The 17,243-nt window shown below is 47.0% G+C and overlaps 1 protein-coding gene and 1 long non-coding RNA gene across 7 annotated transcripts; one reads left to right on the forward strand and one right to left on the reverse strand.

Moving 5' to 3' along the window:
* The first annotated feature begins 1,438 nt into the window (after nt 1-1,438).
* On the forward strand, nt 1,439-16,615 carry kank3 (KN motif and ankyrin repeat domains 3). Of its 5 annotated transcripts, none has more exons than XM_057038399.1 (12): nt 1,439-1,551; nt 9,132-9,206; nt 10,195-10,281; nt 10,469-12,229; nt 12,439-12,541; nt 12,635-12,850; nt 12,948-13,038; nt 13,492-13,711; nt 14,181-14,326; nt 14,698-14,898; nt 15,525-15,626; nt 16,162-16,615. In XM_057038399.1, the coding sequence occupies exons 3-12, from the start codon at nt 10,245-10,247 to the stop codon at nt 16,210-16,212; spliced, it is 2,928 nt and encodes a 975-aa protein (XP_056894379.1). In that variant the 5' UTR covers nt 1,439-1,551; nt 9,132-9,206; nt 10,195-10,244; the 3' UTR covers nt 16,213-16,615. The 5 variants fall into 5 exon arrangements, with proteins under 5 accessions (XP_056894379.1, XP_056894376.1, XP_056894380.1 ...); XM_057038396.1 differs by having other exon boundaries at nt 10,199-10,281; XM_057038400.1 differs by lacking the exon at nt 1,439-1,551 and adding an exon at nt 6,360-6,480.
* LOC130528723 (uncharacterized) lies at nt 5,924-16,244 on the reverse strand. 2 transcript variants are annotated; one of them, XR_008951376.1, is made up of 4 exons: nt 16,124-16,244; nt 15,868-15,961; nt 15,505-15,654; nt 5,924-7,089 (listed from the first exon to the last, which is right to left on the reverse strand). It is a non-coding gene; the product is annotated as an uncharacterized LOC130528723 (long non-coding RNA). The 2 variants fall into 2 exon arrangements; XR_008951375.1 differs by having other exon boundaries at nt 16,120-16,234.
* Nucleotides 16,616-17,243: the final 628 nt, after the last annotated feature.

Genomic DNA, 17,243 nt, shown 5'->3' on the forward strand with positions numbered 1-17,243 from the left:
GACATCTGTGGTGTCGCTCCTAAACAGGCCGTGATAAGTTTCAAGTTTTCAGTCGTTTCTTGACGACCCAATTATCACATGTTCCTACTGGGATGATCTGTGTTAACAGACACAAGGACGCAACGTGACGACAGTGTTTCTGATTGTAAAGCAAAATTTACATTTAGTGCATCAATGCAGTATATTCTCTATACGAACACCTCCAGGCCATGTTTAGCATGCACTTAAGTAACTCGGTTAAATAAAACAGTATTTTAGGCAGATTAGCTTTAACATCCTTCACCTGCAGCTTTAGGTCAGGTCAGGAAAAACACGGCAGCGCCACCTGCCGTAGGATAACAGCTGGTGCATTTTTTCTTTTTTTCTTTTGGCTTAATTTACGGATTTCTATTGTCTATTTCTATTGGCAGACTTTACGTAATACGTGTTTGGTGTTCGGGTCTGTTGAATCCAGTTTTTATTTTTTGATGAAATGAAAAATTCAAAATGAACACCAATAGTTTTAGAAAATCTTGCTTCATTTGTAATTAGATCTGTATCTGTTGAGCCGTTTTTAAAAAAACTGAGTTTCTTTTTGGTTTATTTAATTTTATGGAAAAAGGAACAAAAAACGCGTAGGACTCTATTTCATAGATGTGATATAATAATGTTCAAGGGGAACTACTAATAATGTATGTTTATATTGTTTGTATTTGGGGTGACGGAAGCATCTGTTGCGTATTTCAACGTATAATATGTGAAAATATTAACCCCACACAGAGGTTAAATACTTTAAAATGTTACATGAGGGATTTGTTCTATTAGTTTATTATATTTTTTTACATTAAGACTTGAAATTACTTTGAATCGCCTGTAAGAGTTCTCAGAGCGTTTCACGTCACTTTGGCGCCACTTGAACGAAACGACAACAAACCACGCCCCCAACCGTGTGACGTCACAGCCCCAACCTTGGTTTCTCACTTCTCATTGGACGACTGAGCCGTATGTCATCGATTCCTTTAACGATAGTAAAGAGCAGCAATTTAACGGGGAATTTCCGAGTAGAGCTGGTTTACTTTTCAAAATAAGAGCACACAATTCTGTCACGTCAAAAAGGAAGTTTAAAAAGCGTTAAAGAACTACGCAAGTAAGCAATTAAGGTAGGTAAAATATCATAACACATTCTAAGAAGTTTCTAGTTTATAACTTCAACCTTCAAATAAATTGTGGTCACATTTAAAATGTCTAAAAGAGTGCAGGAATGAAAGAGAGTAATGATATGCAGAAAGGTATTATTCACTTAATTACCGAAATACAATAATCCAGTGTTACGAGACAAATTTGGTAAAGTCGCATGAATGGAATCTGAACTATCAGAATATTGTGAACTTCGCTTTCGGCATCAGGCTTTTATTTTGACGTCAATAACCGGAAATGATTTTTTACGGTGAGTGAAACTTGACCCGTGTCAAAAAGGGACTTTTTTCCCCCCCTTCTCTTCCCAAACTTTTCCTTACCTTCTCGGAAAGTCATGACAAGTCCCAGAGCGAGTTCACGGGGAGAAGGCAGGAGGTAAGAAGCAGCCCGGGGCTGCGACTCATCACGCTGCCGAACATTGATTAGCTGATTATTGCCTGACTGATCGACTCTTCACCCAGCCTCAGATTTCATGAACGCATTAGTGTTGTGGTGAATAAGTGACCATAACTGATGGAACGCCATCCTTCATTTTTATACATCTGCCTTCTTTCCTTAGGAAAGCAGACAGCTTTTTAACATTTTATCGGCTTAAATTACGGGCTGAATTATTCATCTTTTGATGCGTTTTCCACCAGTGTCGTCGGATACATTGAGAAACTTTATTTTATAGACTAACTTTTTAGTCTTCAAATAAGTCCGAAAATAACCAGACGTTTTCCATTTTTAATCGCCTTTCATTTTCTCTCTAATCCAAATACCTGATTTAAAAAAAAAAAAAAAATTAGGTGAATGTTTGAGAATTTTCCATCGGGACTGTGAAAATTAGCATTCACGTTTTTCACTTTTACCTGTAAACTTAAAATAAATGTTGTTTGCTATGTGGACAAGTTTAGACATCAGACACACACACACACACACACACACACACACACACACACACACACACACACTCTGTTCTATTGTCAGAAACATGGAACCCCTCCCTTGGCTCCTCTCCTGGCTCTTGAGAACTCACCACGCATCATCATATTTTTAATCTTGCGTGATCAGATGAGGAGTCACGAGTGACCAGCAGGAAAGGTCTCACCAAACATCTGGAGCAGCAGTGGGCTCTGATAAAGGAACATGAAAGCGAGTAGAACATGTCCTGGTTGGATATTTGTGCTGTTGACGTTGAAACATCAAGTATGTGTTTTCCAGAGCCCCTGATTCTGTCCAGTACCAGAGCAGGAAGTATCTTAAATGTCCCTCTGTCCTGAAATAGAGCTGGGCTCTTTATTTACCTCGGCTGTAGAAGGTGTCAGACCCTGGTGGTCCGCTCTCAGAGGGATTTCCTGTTGGATCTCTTCACACTGGAGGGAAAAGTCTAAGTGAGAGGATTAGATCGTCCTTTTTAAAAATCATTTTCTAGTGTTTTCTGAACTGGTTGATTCATCAAACGGTGTTTTTGTGAGCTCCACCAACACAGGATGGGATGAAATGTGCAGCCAGGCAGATGTGTCATGTGCTCCGAGTCCTCTCCAGTAGCTGGTTTGGGCGAAATGGCTCAAAAACCTCTCTGGGGCACAGACAGACGGACGGACGGACGGATGGAGGGTAGCTGTCAGATAAAGAGCAAACATTCCTCTGAAAAGCAAAGAGAGAAGGTGGCACTGATCTGCTAACGAGGTCACAGCCAATCAGGAGCTCCGAGTCCCCGTGGACAGTCGAGCCGGACCTTAAACGTCTGGAATGGTGTGATCCTGTGTGCCGGTGCGAGGTGATAATCGGTGGCTCCCGGGGAGGGGGGACAGGGACCGTCCCGCTGCAACAGGACGCTCGGGTTCCACTCGCGCTAAAAATAGACGTCTGCGCCTTGAGTTAAAGGGGTCAGAGGTCGGCTCTGACACTCGCGTCACCGTTTCCCGTTATTGTTCGGTCGTGTTTAGACGTTTGGTTCTTACGGACCATCGGAACATTCAGTTAAATCAGATCTCAGCCTGCTCGTGTCCTCACGAGGGCGTCTGGTGATTTAAATGCCAAAGTATTTTTAACTCCATTATAAGCTGGTTGGTATCAGCGTCCCAAGAGTGTGAGAGCGCACGGCTCTGTCACGCCGTCGCCGACCTGATTCACCTCTGCTCATATTTCGGTTTCAGGACGCAACGTCCGGATCGTTCCTGGCGTCTCTCCTCCTCCAGATGTGGACACGAAGCCTCGGCAACCACAACTGTGGGGGCTTCTGCCTTTGATCTGAACAAAGGGCTGTTAAACATGCGCTCGCCGCTCACTGACGTTACCTCAGATTCCTCCAAACTGCAGTGTGGGAGATGTTTTCCTGTCCCAGGGGGTCATGTGACCTAGCAGGGAGGTGAACGTGAGCGTGGCTCGGCTCTCGAGGAACGTTTAGGCTGAAAATTGGAGGCTTTTGTTGCGGAGACAATAAAAGTTGACCCGGGAGGATGTGAACCAACTCCGCACAGCTCTTTTCTCAACACAATCGCAAAGTAAATATCAGAGGCTTGTGTTTATAAAGCACCAGGAATGTGTGTTTGTGCCCGAACCCTTCTGTGCAGATGGAAAAACACTCTATTTTTAGGTGATATCTGGGCAAAAATTCATCTGCTTCTGACAATAACGGCTCTCGGTACCAGGCTGTTGATGCAGTTAAGCGGTTATTTGTCCCGTCACAACAGTGGAGGCCAAACACTTTCATTGGGGGCCCCCCCCTGAGAGTCACTGCGGTCTTTATACCAGTTTAAGGCTCCGTCTTTGTGAGGCGACAAGTGGCGTTGAACCTGATCCCCAGTTTGCGGCAGTAGATCATAACTGGGCCTGGACGGGGAGGCCAGAGTCTAATGGTTTTAGTGGGACATCGGGAACCGGAGGTCCTGGCTGATGTCAGCCTGTTCGTCCTTTTTATCGTCTCGTTAACGCCTGTTGACTCGGCGAAGATGACATTTTAATTCCTTCTACTGTCGTTTGGAGAGGCGTCAGGATGACACGCCCGCTGCAGATTATTGCGCAACACATGAAATCTAATTTAAATGTAATTTAATCCCGTGCGTCTGACCAGCCGCTGCACTCGAACAGTCAATAAATCCGCCGGCTGCAGATCTTGGGAAAAATTTTCTCTCCTTTTTTTTTTTGGAGCCATTTGGATTTTTTCATACCAGAGAGAAACGAGTCGTAATTTATGACCCGAAAAAAAGCTTTTCAGCTGATGTGGCAACTGTCTGGGTTTGAAAGGAGGTCCGACTGTGGCTGTGCTGAGACTGGCTGCTTTGCTCTGGTGCAACCAAACCACGACTCCTTTTGGAAGTGGGAGCCACCGAAGCCGGAGCCCAGTTTTCATCCTTGGATCAATTCAAGGGAGTTTTTGAATCTGTGGACGATCACTGGAGGTGAAGCGGCAGTCGTTTGTGTGTCGCTCCGGGGTAAAAAGTTCCCTGTTCAGTTCTGACCACGCCAGATCAAAACATTCCTGATTTATTCCCCTTTTTTAAAAAAAATCCATTTATCTTTTGTTTTCATCTCATCTTTCTGGTTTTATGCATGTAGCTAACGATAATTAACCACCACCAGACCCTTCTTCATAAATAAAATTGAGTTATATTTACTTCTAGGAGGTTAAAATGCTATTAATTAACATGTTTTTGTATTAGCAATGGTGAATAAGTGATGCTAACACTAGGTTGTGTGGTGCAGAGACCAAAGGTGTTTTCCACAGCTGGTGACAGCGCTGTGTGTTCAGCAGCGTTTCAAAGACCCTCCATACATCCTCAGCCTTGTTATTACTCCCAGCCTCTCTATGAAAAAGATGCCGGGCCTGTGTAATTTCCAGCAGTGGAGGAAATAACACCATCACGCCCGCGTTTCAGTCCTTTCTGGACTGAAACGTGCAGGCGACGACAGCTGTTCTGTAGTTATGAGAATCAAAACATCTGGAGGCTCGACGCTACCGTTGGAGAGATAAATGTTCGGGCCCTTGAACGCAGAACCTCGGCACCGCGTAAAGAAAGAGCGGCGGAACCGGGAGAACTTGTGGAGATGAAGAATTTATGAGGGAGGAAGTGAGTCGAGCATAAAGGCCGGGTTTGTCTGCAGGGAAAACAAGGTGCCTTTGGTCCCAGATGCATCAGAGGTGGGAACTGGGTAATTGAAGGAAAATCTTGTATGTGCTGGAGAGTTCGCCGTCAGGCCGCTCCTTCCAAAATAAAGCACATTTTAGGACGTGTTGTACTTCTTTTTTTTAAAAACTGTGCACGTGAACTGGTCATCGGCTTCAGCAACACTCAGACCGGTGGATTAAAAATGACCTCAGCGTGGCTCGTGTCCGATATAAAGTCGCCTTACGTGTGCACTCGCCTCGCTGGACGCAGACGGAAATTAAAAATAGAAACCAAAAATAACACCGTGCGTGAGCGACGAAGGGGGGAAGGGGTTGGCGTCATCGGGGAGCCCCTTTAAACGCCTCAAACTTCAGTTTTATGTCGGCACCCTCAGATCCTCCCTGGAAGGGGAGCACGCCACACTCTCCGTGCTGAATGTCACCGAGTTTCGGACTTCCCCGGCAACTTTCTTCAATTCACTTGGTGACATTTGGGTGAGGGGACGTGTGTGTGTGGGGGGGGAACAAGGAGGCCTCACAGAACGTTCTGAAAACGGCGTCGCCACCAGAGAAGCATAATGCCTCATTGTGGAGGCTGAATGTGGATGATTGTGTTAGCGGGAGAGTCTGGAAGGAAGAGGGAGGGGAAGCATGTGATGTTTGAAGTAAACATGATTGTGATAAATTATATTCACCCAAAAAAAAAAAAAATCATTTGTTGTCAATCCAGCGGGACGTTGGGGGACATGTTGAAGCTCTTGCTGGCGTTCTTCCCGTGTCACAGATGAATGCGTCGCTGTCTAACGGGTCAGAGTTTCAGTGAAGCTGGAACTGTTATTTAGGTTATTTAGCCGCGTGTTTGTTCAGCTCCGGTTTCTGCTGGCCTCCTCTTTGGCGTTTTCCTGCTACTTTCAGGAAGCAGCTTTCAGGATGGCCAGTGGGTTTCCTGACAGGACCCCCCCCCCCTCCACACACACCCCACAGTTCCTACAGGGAGACAATGGGAGGTCTCCCACAGGGGCATGAAGAGGCTGTGTGTGTGTGTGCTGATGAGGGGGGATTTATTGGGGGAGTATAGAGGGCTTCCTTTAGGAAACTGCACATTTCTCCCGGCAGCAGAGAGGCCCTCCAGTATTCCGTCAGGATCGGCACTTGGCTTTAGGCTTGAGATTAACGGGGGTGAAGGTGAGGTGGACAGCCTTTATGTGGAGGTACGGATTCGTCTTTTACATGTTCAGTCCCGACCCTGGACAAACATTAGCAGAGCAAACTTCTGTTAACCCCGTGAGGAGCTCGCAGCCCTCGGGATGTTTGTCCCCAGTAGAGAGTGAGAATGGAACCAAAGGTGGATGTGGGGTCTCCGGGGAAGGGGTCAGGTGGAGCTCAAGGCAGCCTCCACTGAGTGGTCAGGAGGTGAGAGGTCATCGCTGCTGTTTCGGCTGTAGACCTGCATCCCGATGATGTCATCTGGCTACACAGCAGATCGCCGATCCAAGCCGGATCACTCCGCTCTGGCCGTTAATTGGAAACGCTGCGTTAATATCGGTGTATTAGCGCTGTCGGTTCACCTCGTGGTTGCAGTTGGGCTCAGCGTGCACGCGGAATACTCTCCTTTCCTCCCGTTAAATCATCCAGAACTAAAAGTTGCTGTCAGTCAGGATGTTGACTTTCACTCCCCCCTCCCTTGGGAAAAGGGTGTTGTTGAGATGAAGTCACTGTTTTCAGACGTGACCGTGACCCCTGGAACCAGCACACTTCCTCTTCCCCATGTGAACTGACCACAGGTCGCGTTCGCCAGCCTCTCCACCCGTCAAATGTTCCTACAGAAGCGGAGGAAAAACGGCATCAACAACAAGTAGTTATTGTTAGTGACGCCTCACCTTTGCAGGATCATTACCTGAAGCCTTCGAGTCGGACCCGACGGACCCAAATTTGATTATATTGTGAGCGTATCTAAGAATGGCGATAGAAATGGGCTCTAACATGAATCCAGACACCAGCAGTTTGTTCAGGGTTACAGCACCTACCAATGTTTATAGAGTTGCTTCAAATTGAATTATGTCATTAGCAGCAGTGAAACTACAGGTGGACCCTTTTAGTCAGACGGGGAACCATTAAGTCCGTCTGTTCGGATCCTTCAGGAATTCACTAAATGAAGTGGGTATGACCACAGTGTCTGCACAGCAGGGTTTGTGTGTGTGTGGATATATTTTTATGTCTGTTTCACAACTTTGCACAGAATGACAGTGTTTGCGCACAATTGTGTGTTGATGTGTATAATCATGCAAGTTTCTGTCTCTCTCAATTCAGCGTGGCTTTCAGCTGGTCACAATTCGGAGAGAAGAGAGGAGGAATGCAGCCGCTCTGTAATTAGCTGTCTGTCATCAAATCGCAGAGAAAAATGGCAACACTTGAGATGAGCTGGTGTCTCTGTGTGTGTGTGTGTGTGTGTGTGTGACAGTGGGAATGAATCATTTGAGAAGAACAAAGAGGAACAAAAGAGAGGATGTGGATAAAAAGTGAAGTATGTAACTGCAAAACTGGAGCTATTATATTTACATATGTAGTTAATGTATATAGAAATTAAAGAGGTCCCGTCTACAGCTGATGGGCCAGAGGGCTGTCCCCCATAGGAGTCTGGTCCTGCTCAAGGGTTCTTCCTGTTGAAAGGAAGGTTTTTGTTGGCACACTTGCATGAAGCTACTTGCTCCAGGGGACAGGTTGTGGGTTTCCAGAGAAGGCCCTGATTGAGACAGATGCAATATGAAGTCAAAAGGATGTGCTAACCTGCAGCTTTACGCCCAGTGTTTGCTTTTCCCTCTCCGGCTGCGCACGTTTCTGTCATAAATCTGCTCGTGTTTTAGGCTTTTTTCCAAAATGTTATACAGACGAAAATATCCAGGAAAACTGAACGAAAATAGTCAATAAACCAATGTTCTAAATAAAAACAAACGTCCGGGCCAACAGAACTTCACTGTATCTGTTTGTTGGAGTGTTTACTGGAGGTCTGACCTGCAAATAGGAACTGACAGAAGTGCTGATGGGAAACAGAACCCACACTGACAAGACAACACGAAGCAGAACCTCCTATCATGGACCACAGATTTGTTACTTATTTCCACAGCCTGGTTTATCCAAACCATCTTCCACAATCGCCTACAGCACCCTTTAGGAGGTCAGCCTGCACGCTGTGGTCTGTGGCGCTGACAGATGGCTTTGTGTGTGTGTGTGTGTGTGTGTGCATTTATAGGTTATCAGTAGCCAGCTTGAATGACGATCTGCATGTTGCAACAACATGCATCAAGAATGTGCCTGGGGCTGCTGGAAAACACCTCTGTGTGTGTGTGTGTGTGTGTGTGTGTGTGTGTGTGTGTGTGTGCTGCTACAAGAGTGTAGGTTTCAGGTGAAATGAATGGCTGCAGACATCGTATCTGACAATTTGTCTCCAGTGTCGACGGTATTTTTCTACTGTTCCAGCAACTGTAACCGTTGCCTTGGACACACGTTTTTGGCTCTTTGATTGAAGAATATGCACGTGGATTCACGCCAAGGCCGGTTTGAAACGTCTCTGTGCGGCTCCCACACACGGCCCCTGTAATTTCCTCTGTAAACATTCACACCTGTAATACGGCGTGCAGGTGGATCAACACTGACTGAATCCAAACGATCTTCCCAGCTACAGAAGGCAACATCAGGAACTTTAACATGTCACTAACTGTCCAGTGGGCCCTCTTTAAAATGCGCGGAGGCTCCAGGAGTTTCCAGACGGCCTCAAATACACTAAGATTCTTTGGCTGAAGTGGCGGCTGACGCTGTTTCTGACTGCTTTCACATCAGATCTGACCTGCTTCCTCTCTTTCAGGGCTGGGTGGAACCGGGAGCCAGCCTGAACTTCAGCTGCATGAATTAGCATCAGAGCGTTGAACGTCTCTCCACCGTAAGTTCGCTTCTGTCCTACATTCATATTAAATGACGCAGCTCATTATGTAGCCAGTCGTGTCGGTCGGCTGTTGAAACCTTTAACGGTCGTCTCTAAAGCAAAGGAAGGGTTTTTTATGTTTCCTGTCATTTCTGGGGCCAAAAGGAGTTCCCAACGCAGCAAAACCCACCAGAGTTTAACGAGGGGAAACGCTCATCCTGTCCAGACATCATGTCTGTGACAGATGATGGAGAACCAGAACCCGCAAGTTCAAGTGTTCGCCTTTATGTTTGATTATTTTCCAAGTTGATTTATTTTAATAAACTAGTCCCACTTGAACTGAGAGGACAGGAATTCAATGATGACAGTATAAATGAATCCCCCTCACAATCAAAGGAAGAGAATCCAGCCGTGCGGTTTCCTCAACAGCTTTTAGGGGCTTTGTGGGGTGAAGAATGAGCGGGTGCGACGCCGTTGTTGACGGAGCCGCAGCTGTCCCGTGGTTTCTGATCATCGTGCAGCTCTTTGTTCTGCGGCGTTCCACCTGCCTGGAATATTCTGAACACCAGGAGTTTGTGTGTATGTACACAAACCTCCATTCAATGTTTGCAAAGGCTCTTGTGAGTCCCTGAGATTCAGATGCTGTCAGATATTGTTAACACCTCTGAACAGCAAAAGCAAACAGCGCCGTTTTATCCAAACCTCCATCTCTGGATGTAAAGAATCCACCATCTGTTCCACCTGGTGACAGGCTTTCACACGTCCCGCTGAACCATAAAAAAAACGAGCTTCACGGGTGTTTATGCACCATTTTATTGCTTTTTAATCTTAATTAACGGCATCCAACTGCTAACTTGGGTGCGTCAGTCTGTCGCAGACCGGGTGACGTGATTCTTGTAACGCTTATGGAAAATGTTTGATACTTAAATTTAATCTGATTGACTGAGCCGATCCGGTGGGCTTCTCATATCCTTTTCCTCTTGCCCCCCCCTCCTGTTTACTTAAGCCAGGTATTGACTCGAGGCTGTGCTTGCTCCAAGGTCCACATCCTGAACAATGACTCAGTCAGTGCAAATGAACCCCAAGCTGCCTGGTAAGAAGCTGGAATTCATTTCACACATTTCACACAATCTGCTGGTGCCGACTCGTCCCTGCTGCCCTAACTGAGGCGTCCATTAGTGTGACCTTTAGCTGTGCTCAAGTGAAGGCACAAGGACGACATTGTACATTTGCATGCTTTGAGATAATGTTATTATGCCTGTTTGTCTTCTTGTCTTTAGACCTGGGTTCTCCGTTCATGTACCCCAGTCAGGGGGAAACCGACCAGCCTGCTTCGTACTCTGTCCAGACTCCGTACGGTTTCCAGTTAGACTTAGACTTCCTCAAATATGTGGAAGAGATCGAGAGTGGACACCATCTCCGTCGGGCTCCTGTCAGCTCGCGGCGATCCAGCCGGGGGACCAAGCTTTCCCTGCGAAGTCCGAGCGTGGGGGGACGCACGAGTGGGTGGACGTCGACCGAGTCACTGTCGTCACCGGCGAGCGAGGACGGCAGAGGTCCTCCTCCGCCACCTCCACCGCGAAATCGCCTTGGGTCGGCACCCTGTGAAGGGCTCGGTCTCTCTCCCATGGCCCTCGTAAATGTTCCTCCTCTGTCTGCTGGGGCCAAGGTGCCACCCCCTCCTCCGCAGCGCAACCCTCGCGTTGAGAGGACTCTTCTGGAAACCAGCCGGCGCCTCCAGCAGGAACAAACTCACCAGCACCAGAACGGTGGGCGCTTCCAGCTCGCAGACCCTCCCAAACAGCTCCTGCGCTCGCAGTCCCCTCAGCCTTTGCAGATGAAACCCAGCCCTCAGACATCTGGGCTCAGCACGCCAGCGGCCGGCACCACCATGACGCCGATCCCACCCAGCCAACTGCAGACGGTCCGAGAGCAGATGGCAACAGCTCTAAGGCAGCTGAAGGAGATGGAAGAAAGGGTGAAAGGTGTTCCCGCGCTGGAGAAGGAGTTAGCGAGTGTTCGAGCAGAGAAGGATGTGCTCTTGTTAGCACTACAGGAAAGGAAAGTAGCCATGGAGAAAGCCCAGCAGAGGCAGCCCACCACAGAGTCTTTCACTCAAACCACGGAGGCCATTAAGATGAACCAGGGCATCCAAAGTCGGCTGACCAACCCGCCCTCACCAGTGAAAGGCCCAGGAAAGTCCGAGCTCGAAAGGCTAACGGAGAAATTTGAGGGGAGGGACGGGAAAGCTTCGTCCAAGGTTTTAGTGAAAGCTCCGGAGAAAGTGCGCGAGAAGAAATCGGTGTCCGTTGGGGAAGATGTCCCAATGGAGTCTATCGTGTTCTACTACAGCCAGGGTCTGAAAGATGCTTGTGAGGGCACCGCAGTGAAGGTCTGTGAGAAAGGCACCAGAACAGAGGTCCCTCTTCTTCGCGATGAAGGAGCACAGACCAGTGTGGACACAGCCGATGCCGAGGTTTGGGTTATGGAGTCTCTACTTGGGGTGACAACTGAGGCTCAGCGAGAGATTGACACCTTACAGGACACCATTAAATTCCAGCAGGAGTCCATCGCGGCTCTGGAGAAACGGTTGAGTGCGGCCGACAAAGACCTCCTCACCCTCAAAGCCCAGATGCAGGAGAAAAACTCCAAGGAGACCTTTGAGAAAGGAGTCTTGGCAAAGGCAGATACTGCTGATGCCCAGGTGGAGACAGCGACCCCCCACTTCAAGCACGCCTCGGTTCTGTGTCGTTCTGAGGTCAGCGACGCTTGTGTCGGCGTGAGTTTGACGGGAAACCAGATTCAACAAAGCACCCAGACTGATGCTCCTATCAAAACGGCAGCATGTGATCCAGCTGTACTGGTCAGCACCGGCAGCCAATGGGAGAACCTGTCTGAGGACAATACAGAGCACAAAGTGCTGAAGAAGAGACAGTTGATAATAGCTGAATACAAGGTCTCACCGGAGGAGCTGGTCAGCACGGCTGAGAAGAAAGAGGAAGATGTGGCAGCAACGATGACGCCCTGCAGCGCCAGAACAGGTGAGAGCAAGTGGAGGTTACTGGGGACGCTCCACAAAGGCTCCTAATCCTGGTCAATAGTTCTGAAGGGACGTGTCGGCCATATATTTGTGTCACTTTTAACTCCAGAGACTGGGGAAGCTGGTGGACGTCACCTGTATGGCATGCATTATTTCTGTGCACTCCACGTGAACTATTGTTTGACCCATCTGCTTCCTTTATGGCTACAGGCATACTGAAGTCCATTATGAAGAGGAAGGATGGGAGTAGCTCGGACGAGAGTCGCACCAGCAGCAAGAAGAGCCTGCAGTTTGTTGGCATTCTGAACGGAGGGTGGGTGGAACCCAGTTTAATCTGGCTAAAACTGAGCTCTCAGAACAAACAAGCCCTTTTCTAAAATGTGACTTCGATATTGGTGTCTCCCAGGTATGAATCTACATCTAGTGAGGAAGATGAGGAGGAGGATGGGAGTTCTTCAGATGAAAGTGGAGAAGGCGAGTGTTTGGACAGCACAGAGGACGAGGCCGCTCTGGAAGAGGAGGAAACGTCTGAGGAGGAGAGAAACATCAACCTGGACGAAAGCGACACCGATGAGGAAACCCTGAGAGACGCCACTTATTCCTCTGACGTGGTGAAAGAAAAGTGCGTCCTTTCCGTGCACACGCAGTCACATGCTCTTTGGACCCGTGCGTGGCGTCGTCGTCGAGCTTAAGCGCTGGAAATGCTTCATTTGTTTCAGGTTTGAGTTCAGCTCCAAAATGCGGGAAGCCTGTCTCATCCTGAGGAACCACCTGAACGATGACGCCAGAGCGCCGAAGAGTAAGGAAGTGGTGCGTGCCTGCATGCTTCTTGAGGCTTCATCACACTCACATAGTTACCTTCATTAGATTAAACCACAATTTCTGAATGTCGATGAAAACCGCGTGGGACTTCTTACCCCTACCTCCAGTTTTACTGATTGCATTTAATGACTGATTCAGTTAGGATCCAGAAGAAAGGGAGGATAGAGAAACCCTTTTTTTCCCTGGAGGCTGTTGGGTGGAGGTTTTTGGTCTCTGTGCTTCTATTTTAGGGATTTTTTGGCACTACCATCAGCTCAGACAATAGCAGCAGCATGCGACAATAACAGGACTCTTGTCTGAGAGCTGGATTATTGTAGGCTTCAACCACAGAAGCCAGGAGGACTTCCCTAAATATTCAGTCAAGACAAGAGCTGCTGTTAACAATTTAACCTGCCAGAATACACAGTCATTGTAAACCAGTAAATACAGACTGATTTCCAGCTCTCCAGCACCCACACGGTCCAGCTGGAGTGGTTCCGCATCTCTAGTGCCAAGACGGCTCAGCCTTCGCGGGTGTCGGACTACCTGATGGCGTTCTCTGAGGTGTCGTCGGTGCTGCTGGAGCACGTGGTCAACATGACCGATGGGAACGGCAACACGGCCCTCCACTACAGCGTGTCCCACTCCAACTTTGGGGTGGTGGAGCTGCTGCTGGACACAGGTCAGTCCCACAACAACCCAACCCGACTCCCATCACGTTTGGAGTCACAACCTCTGGTCACACGTCGTGGAGGGCGATGTTAACGCAGTTACCACTTCCGGACGGGGCTTTTACCACACAATCACACCACCCCTCCAAGAGGAGCATGACAAGAATGTGTGATCTTTAAAAGCTAACTGCAGTGTAATGAATGTCCTGGCTTCAGCAGTGAGAATCGTGACATTTCTGAATCTCAGCCTCTCTGTTATGTGGAGACGCTGCTAGCTAGTTTCAAATGTTCTGGTTAGTCGAGAGCATGTGATAGTAGAACGCTACAGGCTTGTCATGTGGAACAGCTCTGACCTGCCGCCGCATCTGAATCGCCTGTGTGGAAGTAGCAACTCTTTTAACACCCTGTATCTTCTAAATTGCCAACTCCTGCGCAACTCTGTATTTGGACTGATAAAATTGAAGTTCGTTACCTCCGCAGGTGTGTGCAGCGTGGATAAGCCGAACAAGGCGGGCTACACAGCCATCATGCTAGCAGCTCTGTCTACTGTTAAGGAGGAAGAGGAGGACATGGTTGTGGTCAAGAAACTTTTCTGTCAGGGCAACGTCAATGCAAAAGCGAGCCAGGTACGTCTGACGCACAGTTTGTTAACATTGATTTGTGTTTAAGCAGCAGAAATAAGTATCGACCATTTCTGGCTCTTGCTTATTGTAGTAAAGCCGACGTTCGTGTTAGCTGTCCTGGAGAAATGTGATATATTAGAGGGCGGCCCTGCTAGTCAGATATTTGAATGTGTACGATTACACAAGCTGTTTCGAGTTGATACGCAGACATCAGTGATTAAAAACATATTCTAGAAAAAATGTATGAGAGTGCTGCCGCTTGTTAACACGCTGGAATGCCATTTGTTTTTTCCACTAATGGGACCTTCTAACAGGTAACATGAAGTTCATGCTAAAATTTATCCAGCTCAAGCTGAATTTATGCAATTTTGCAGGCGGGCCAGACGGCGTTGATGCTCGCCGTTAGTCACGGGCGGCAGGAGATGGTTCGGGCGCTACTGGAATGCGGCGCTGACGTTAACGTGCAGGACGACGAGGGCTCCACGGCTCTGATGTGCGCCTGTGAGCACGGCCGTGCGGAGATCGTCAAGCTGCTCCTGGAGCGGCCTGGCTGTGATATATCCATTGTTGACAATGTAAGGCTTTTGAATTTCCAGCGCTGACCGACGGCGCTCCTCTGAGGGGGTAACTCACGCTGCTGCAGCAGCTGGGGCTCCGACCGCCGAAAATATCTGTGCAATGTCTTGTCTGGGATTTAGCTTAATCTGCTCTCAGGAAATGGCTCCTCCTGGGAAACTAGTCTACACAGTTTCCTTGTCAATTGCAATTCTCCTCCTTTTAAACGACATTAACAAGTCTGACGCTCATACTTTCACCTTGCTGCCAGTGTGTCTGTGGCTGAGATTTTTCTGTAAATCTGCACAGTTCAATTAATTTGGATCATGACTGGATATTCACGAGAAAGGCCAGACAGATGTTTTCCTCCCTCACAAATCTGTGCCAGTATAAGTTTGCCTTTCAGTTCCTGGATTGAGCTTCAGTTTAGCACAGCTAGATTTAGAGACGCATTTTGTACATTCTTGACTTTAGAGGTTTGTTACCGGTACTTGGTAAATACTGGTATTTACTTTCTTAGCCTTAACTCACTTTAACAGAAATGTAATCATTTAAGAAATTGGATAGTAATGTTTTCTCCTGTATTTAAACCATACACATTTGGATTTTAAGGTGTGTTAACTCACACTGTCCCTCGTGTCTGTAGGATGGCAGCAACGCTCTGTCCATCGCGCTGGAGGCGTCTCACAATGACACCGCTGTGCTGCTCTACGCCCACATGAACTATGCAAAAACCCAGTCTGCTGTGGTGAGTCCGTCCTCACGTCCATCCCTGCCTGGGGACAAGATGTATATGAAAAAAAAAAGGAATAGTGATGTAATGAGATTTGAACAGAGACCCTACATAAACATCCTGGGAAAAATAGTCAGCATAAACCTGGGAAGAATTTATATTATATCAGGAAATGTGTCCTGAGAACACCAATAAACATTCCCCGTGTGCAGAGATGCTGCATTTCAATCTCTAAGACATTTTTCCTCCTAGTTACCAGTTATGTTGGGTGGATTCAACAGTCGGAGCAGTTGTAGTTATAACTGTAGTTTGGGTGTGGGCGGCCCTCACACAAGGTCCACTGCTGCCCCCTGTAGGTTTTACCAAGTAGTGTGAAACATTATTACATTTTCCATCCCTTAATTTAAACGTGCATTAAACTGATGCACGCTAACCAATATCACCAATAACTCTGTAACTACATGTACTGATTAAAGTACAGTGGTAGTAGTGGTAATAGTAGACATACCTACTGAAAAACAAATGCTTGACGATCTTCTTTGCCTCTCAGGGAAGTCCGGCTCCCCAGCCCAGAAGTCCCAGCAGCCCCCACAAGACCTAGTCTTCAGACTGGCCAGGTCACGGACATTCAGAGGGCGTAACTGGATCGAAGCTGTAAAAAAGCTCCACTGGAATATAAATAGATAAATGTATATTTATATATTGTCATAGGTCCAACATTTATAAGTACTGTTAATATAAGAATATTGTTTTTCCATAAATCTCGGATGGTAATGTTCTATAAACACTAATGTATTCAGTGACAGAAGACCTTGCATTTAATTAAATTTGACATATATTCTTGTTTTCCTGCGACCCCTACACACACACACACACACGTGTCCACTGTGTACAGGAAGTAATCCTTTCTGACCTGCCTTGAGTATCCGATCACTTTCTGCCTGCTATCTGTAAATTATGTCAACATGTACCAACTCAAGAGTGAAATAAACATTTAAGTTCAAGCTGATGGCAATTTCTTCCTCTGCAAACATTTTGACTGCACACAAAAGGAAAACAAATGTCAGATAATGTTATAGTCATGCCTGAAATGATGTGAAATATTTAATCATATCGAGAATACATGTATCTAATGTAAAGTTTCTGAAGTGTTTTGGTTAGCTGGGCCACATTTGTGCAGCTTCTACAAGCTGAGAGAAAGGAGTCATTAAAGCGAAAATATATTTCCATCATTAGGTAAATTTATCAATTGTGATGCAGTGATTCATTTGGTAATCATCAAAAACAGCTCGGTACAATATTGTACAGTAGGATTAAAACAAACGAGGTTGCTGTTAATGTTTATTGTCAGAAGCCGAAACTAAAACACTGATATTTAGAATCTACGCGTTAATGTGGTCACGGTCATGAGCGCCTCTCCACATCAGATATGAGCCGGCGTCTACGACAGCAGTCAGCTGGGTGAAGGTTAAGATCCTCAACAGGATAAGGACAGTTGACCCCGAGGCCGAGGACACATTTCTCTCTACTCGCATCCTTACTTACTTTCTACAATCCCTAAATGTAAATGACTGATTCCAGAATCTGGAGGTTTGATTCAACAATAAACCCTTGATGGAGCGCCAGTGAAAT

The sequence above is a fragment of the Takifugu flavidus genome, chromosome 7 (genome assembly GCF_003711565.1).
Source record: "Takifugu flavidus isolate HTHZ2018 chromosome 7, ASM371156v2, whole genome shotgun sequence".
NCBI classification, from domain to species: domain Eukaryota; kingdom Metazoa; phylum Chordata; class Actinopteri; order Tetraodontiformes; family Tetraodontidae; genus Takifugu; species Takifugu flavidus.

Coding starts and splice junctions, on each gene's coding strand:
- kank3 (XM_057038399.1), top strand. CDS start 10,245: ATGACTCAGTCAGTGCAAATGAACCCCAAGCTGCCTG. Junction 12,230..12,438: donor GCCCTGCAGCGCCAGAACAG/GTGAGAGCAAGT, acceptor TTATGGCTACAG/GCATACTGAAGTCCATTATG. Junction 13,039..13,491: donor CGCCGAAGAGTAAGGAAGTG/GTGCGTGCCTGC, acceptor ACTGATTTCCAG/CTCTCCAGCACCCACACGGT.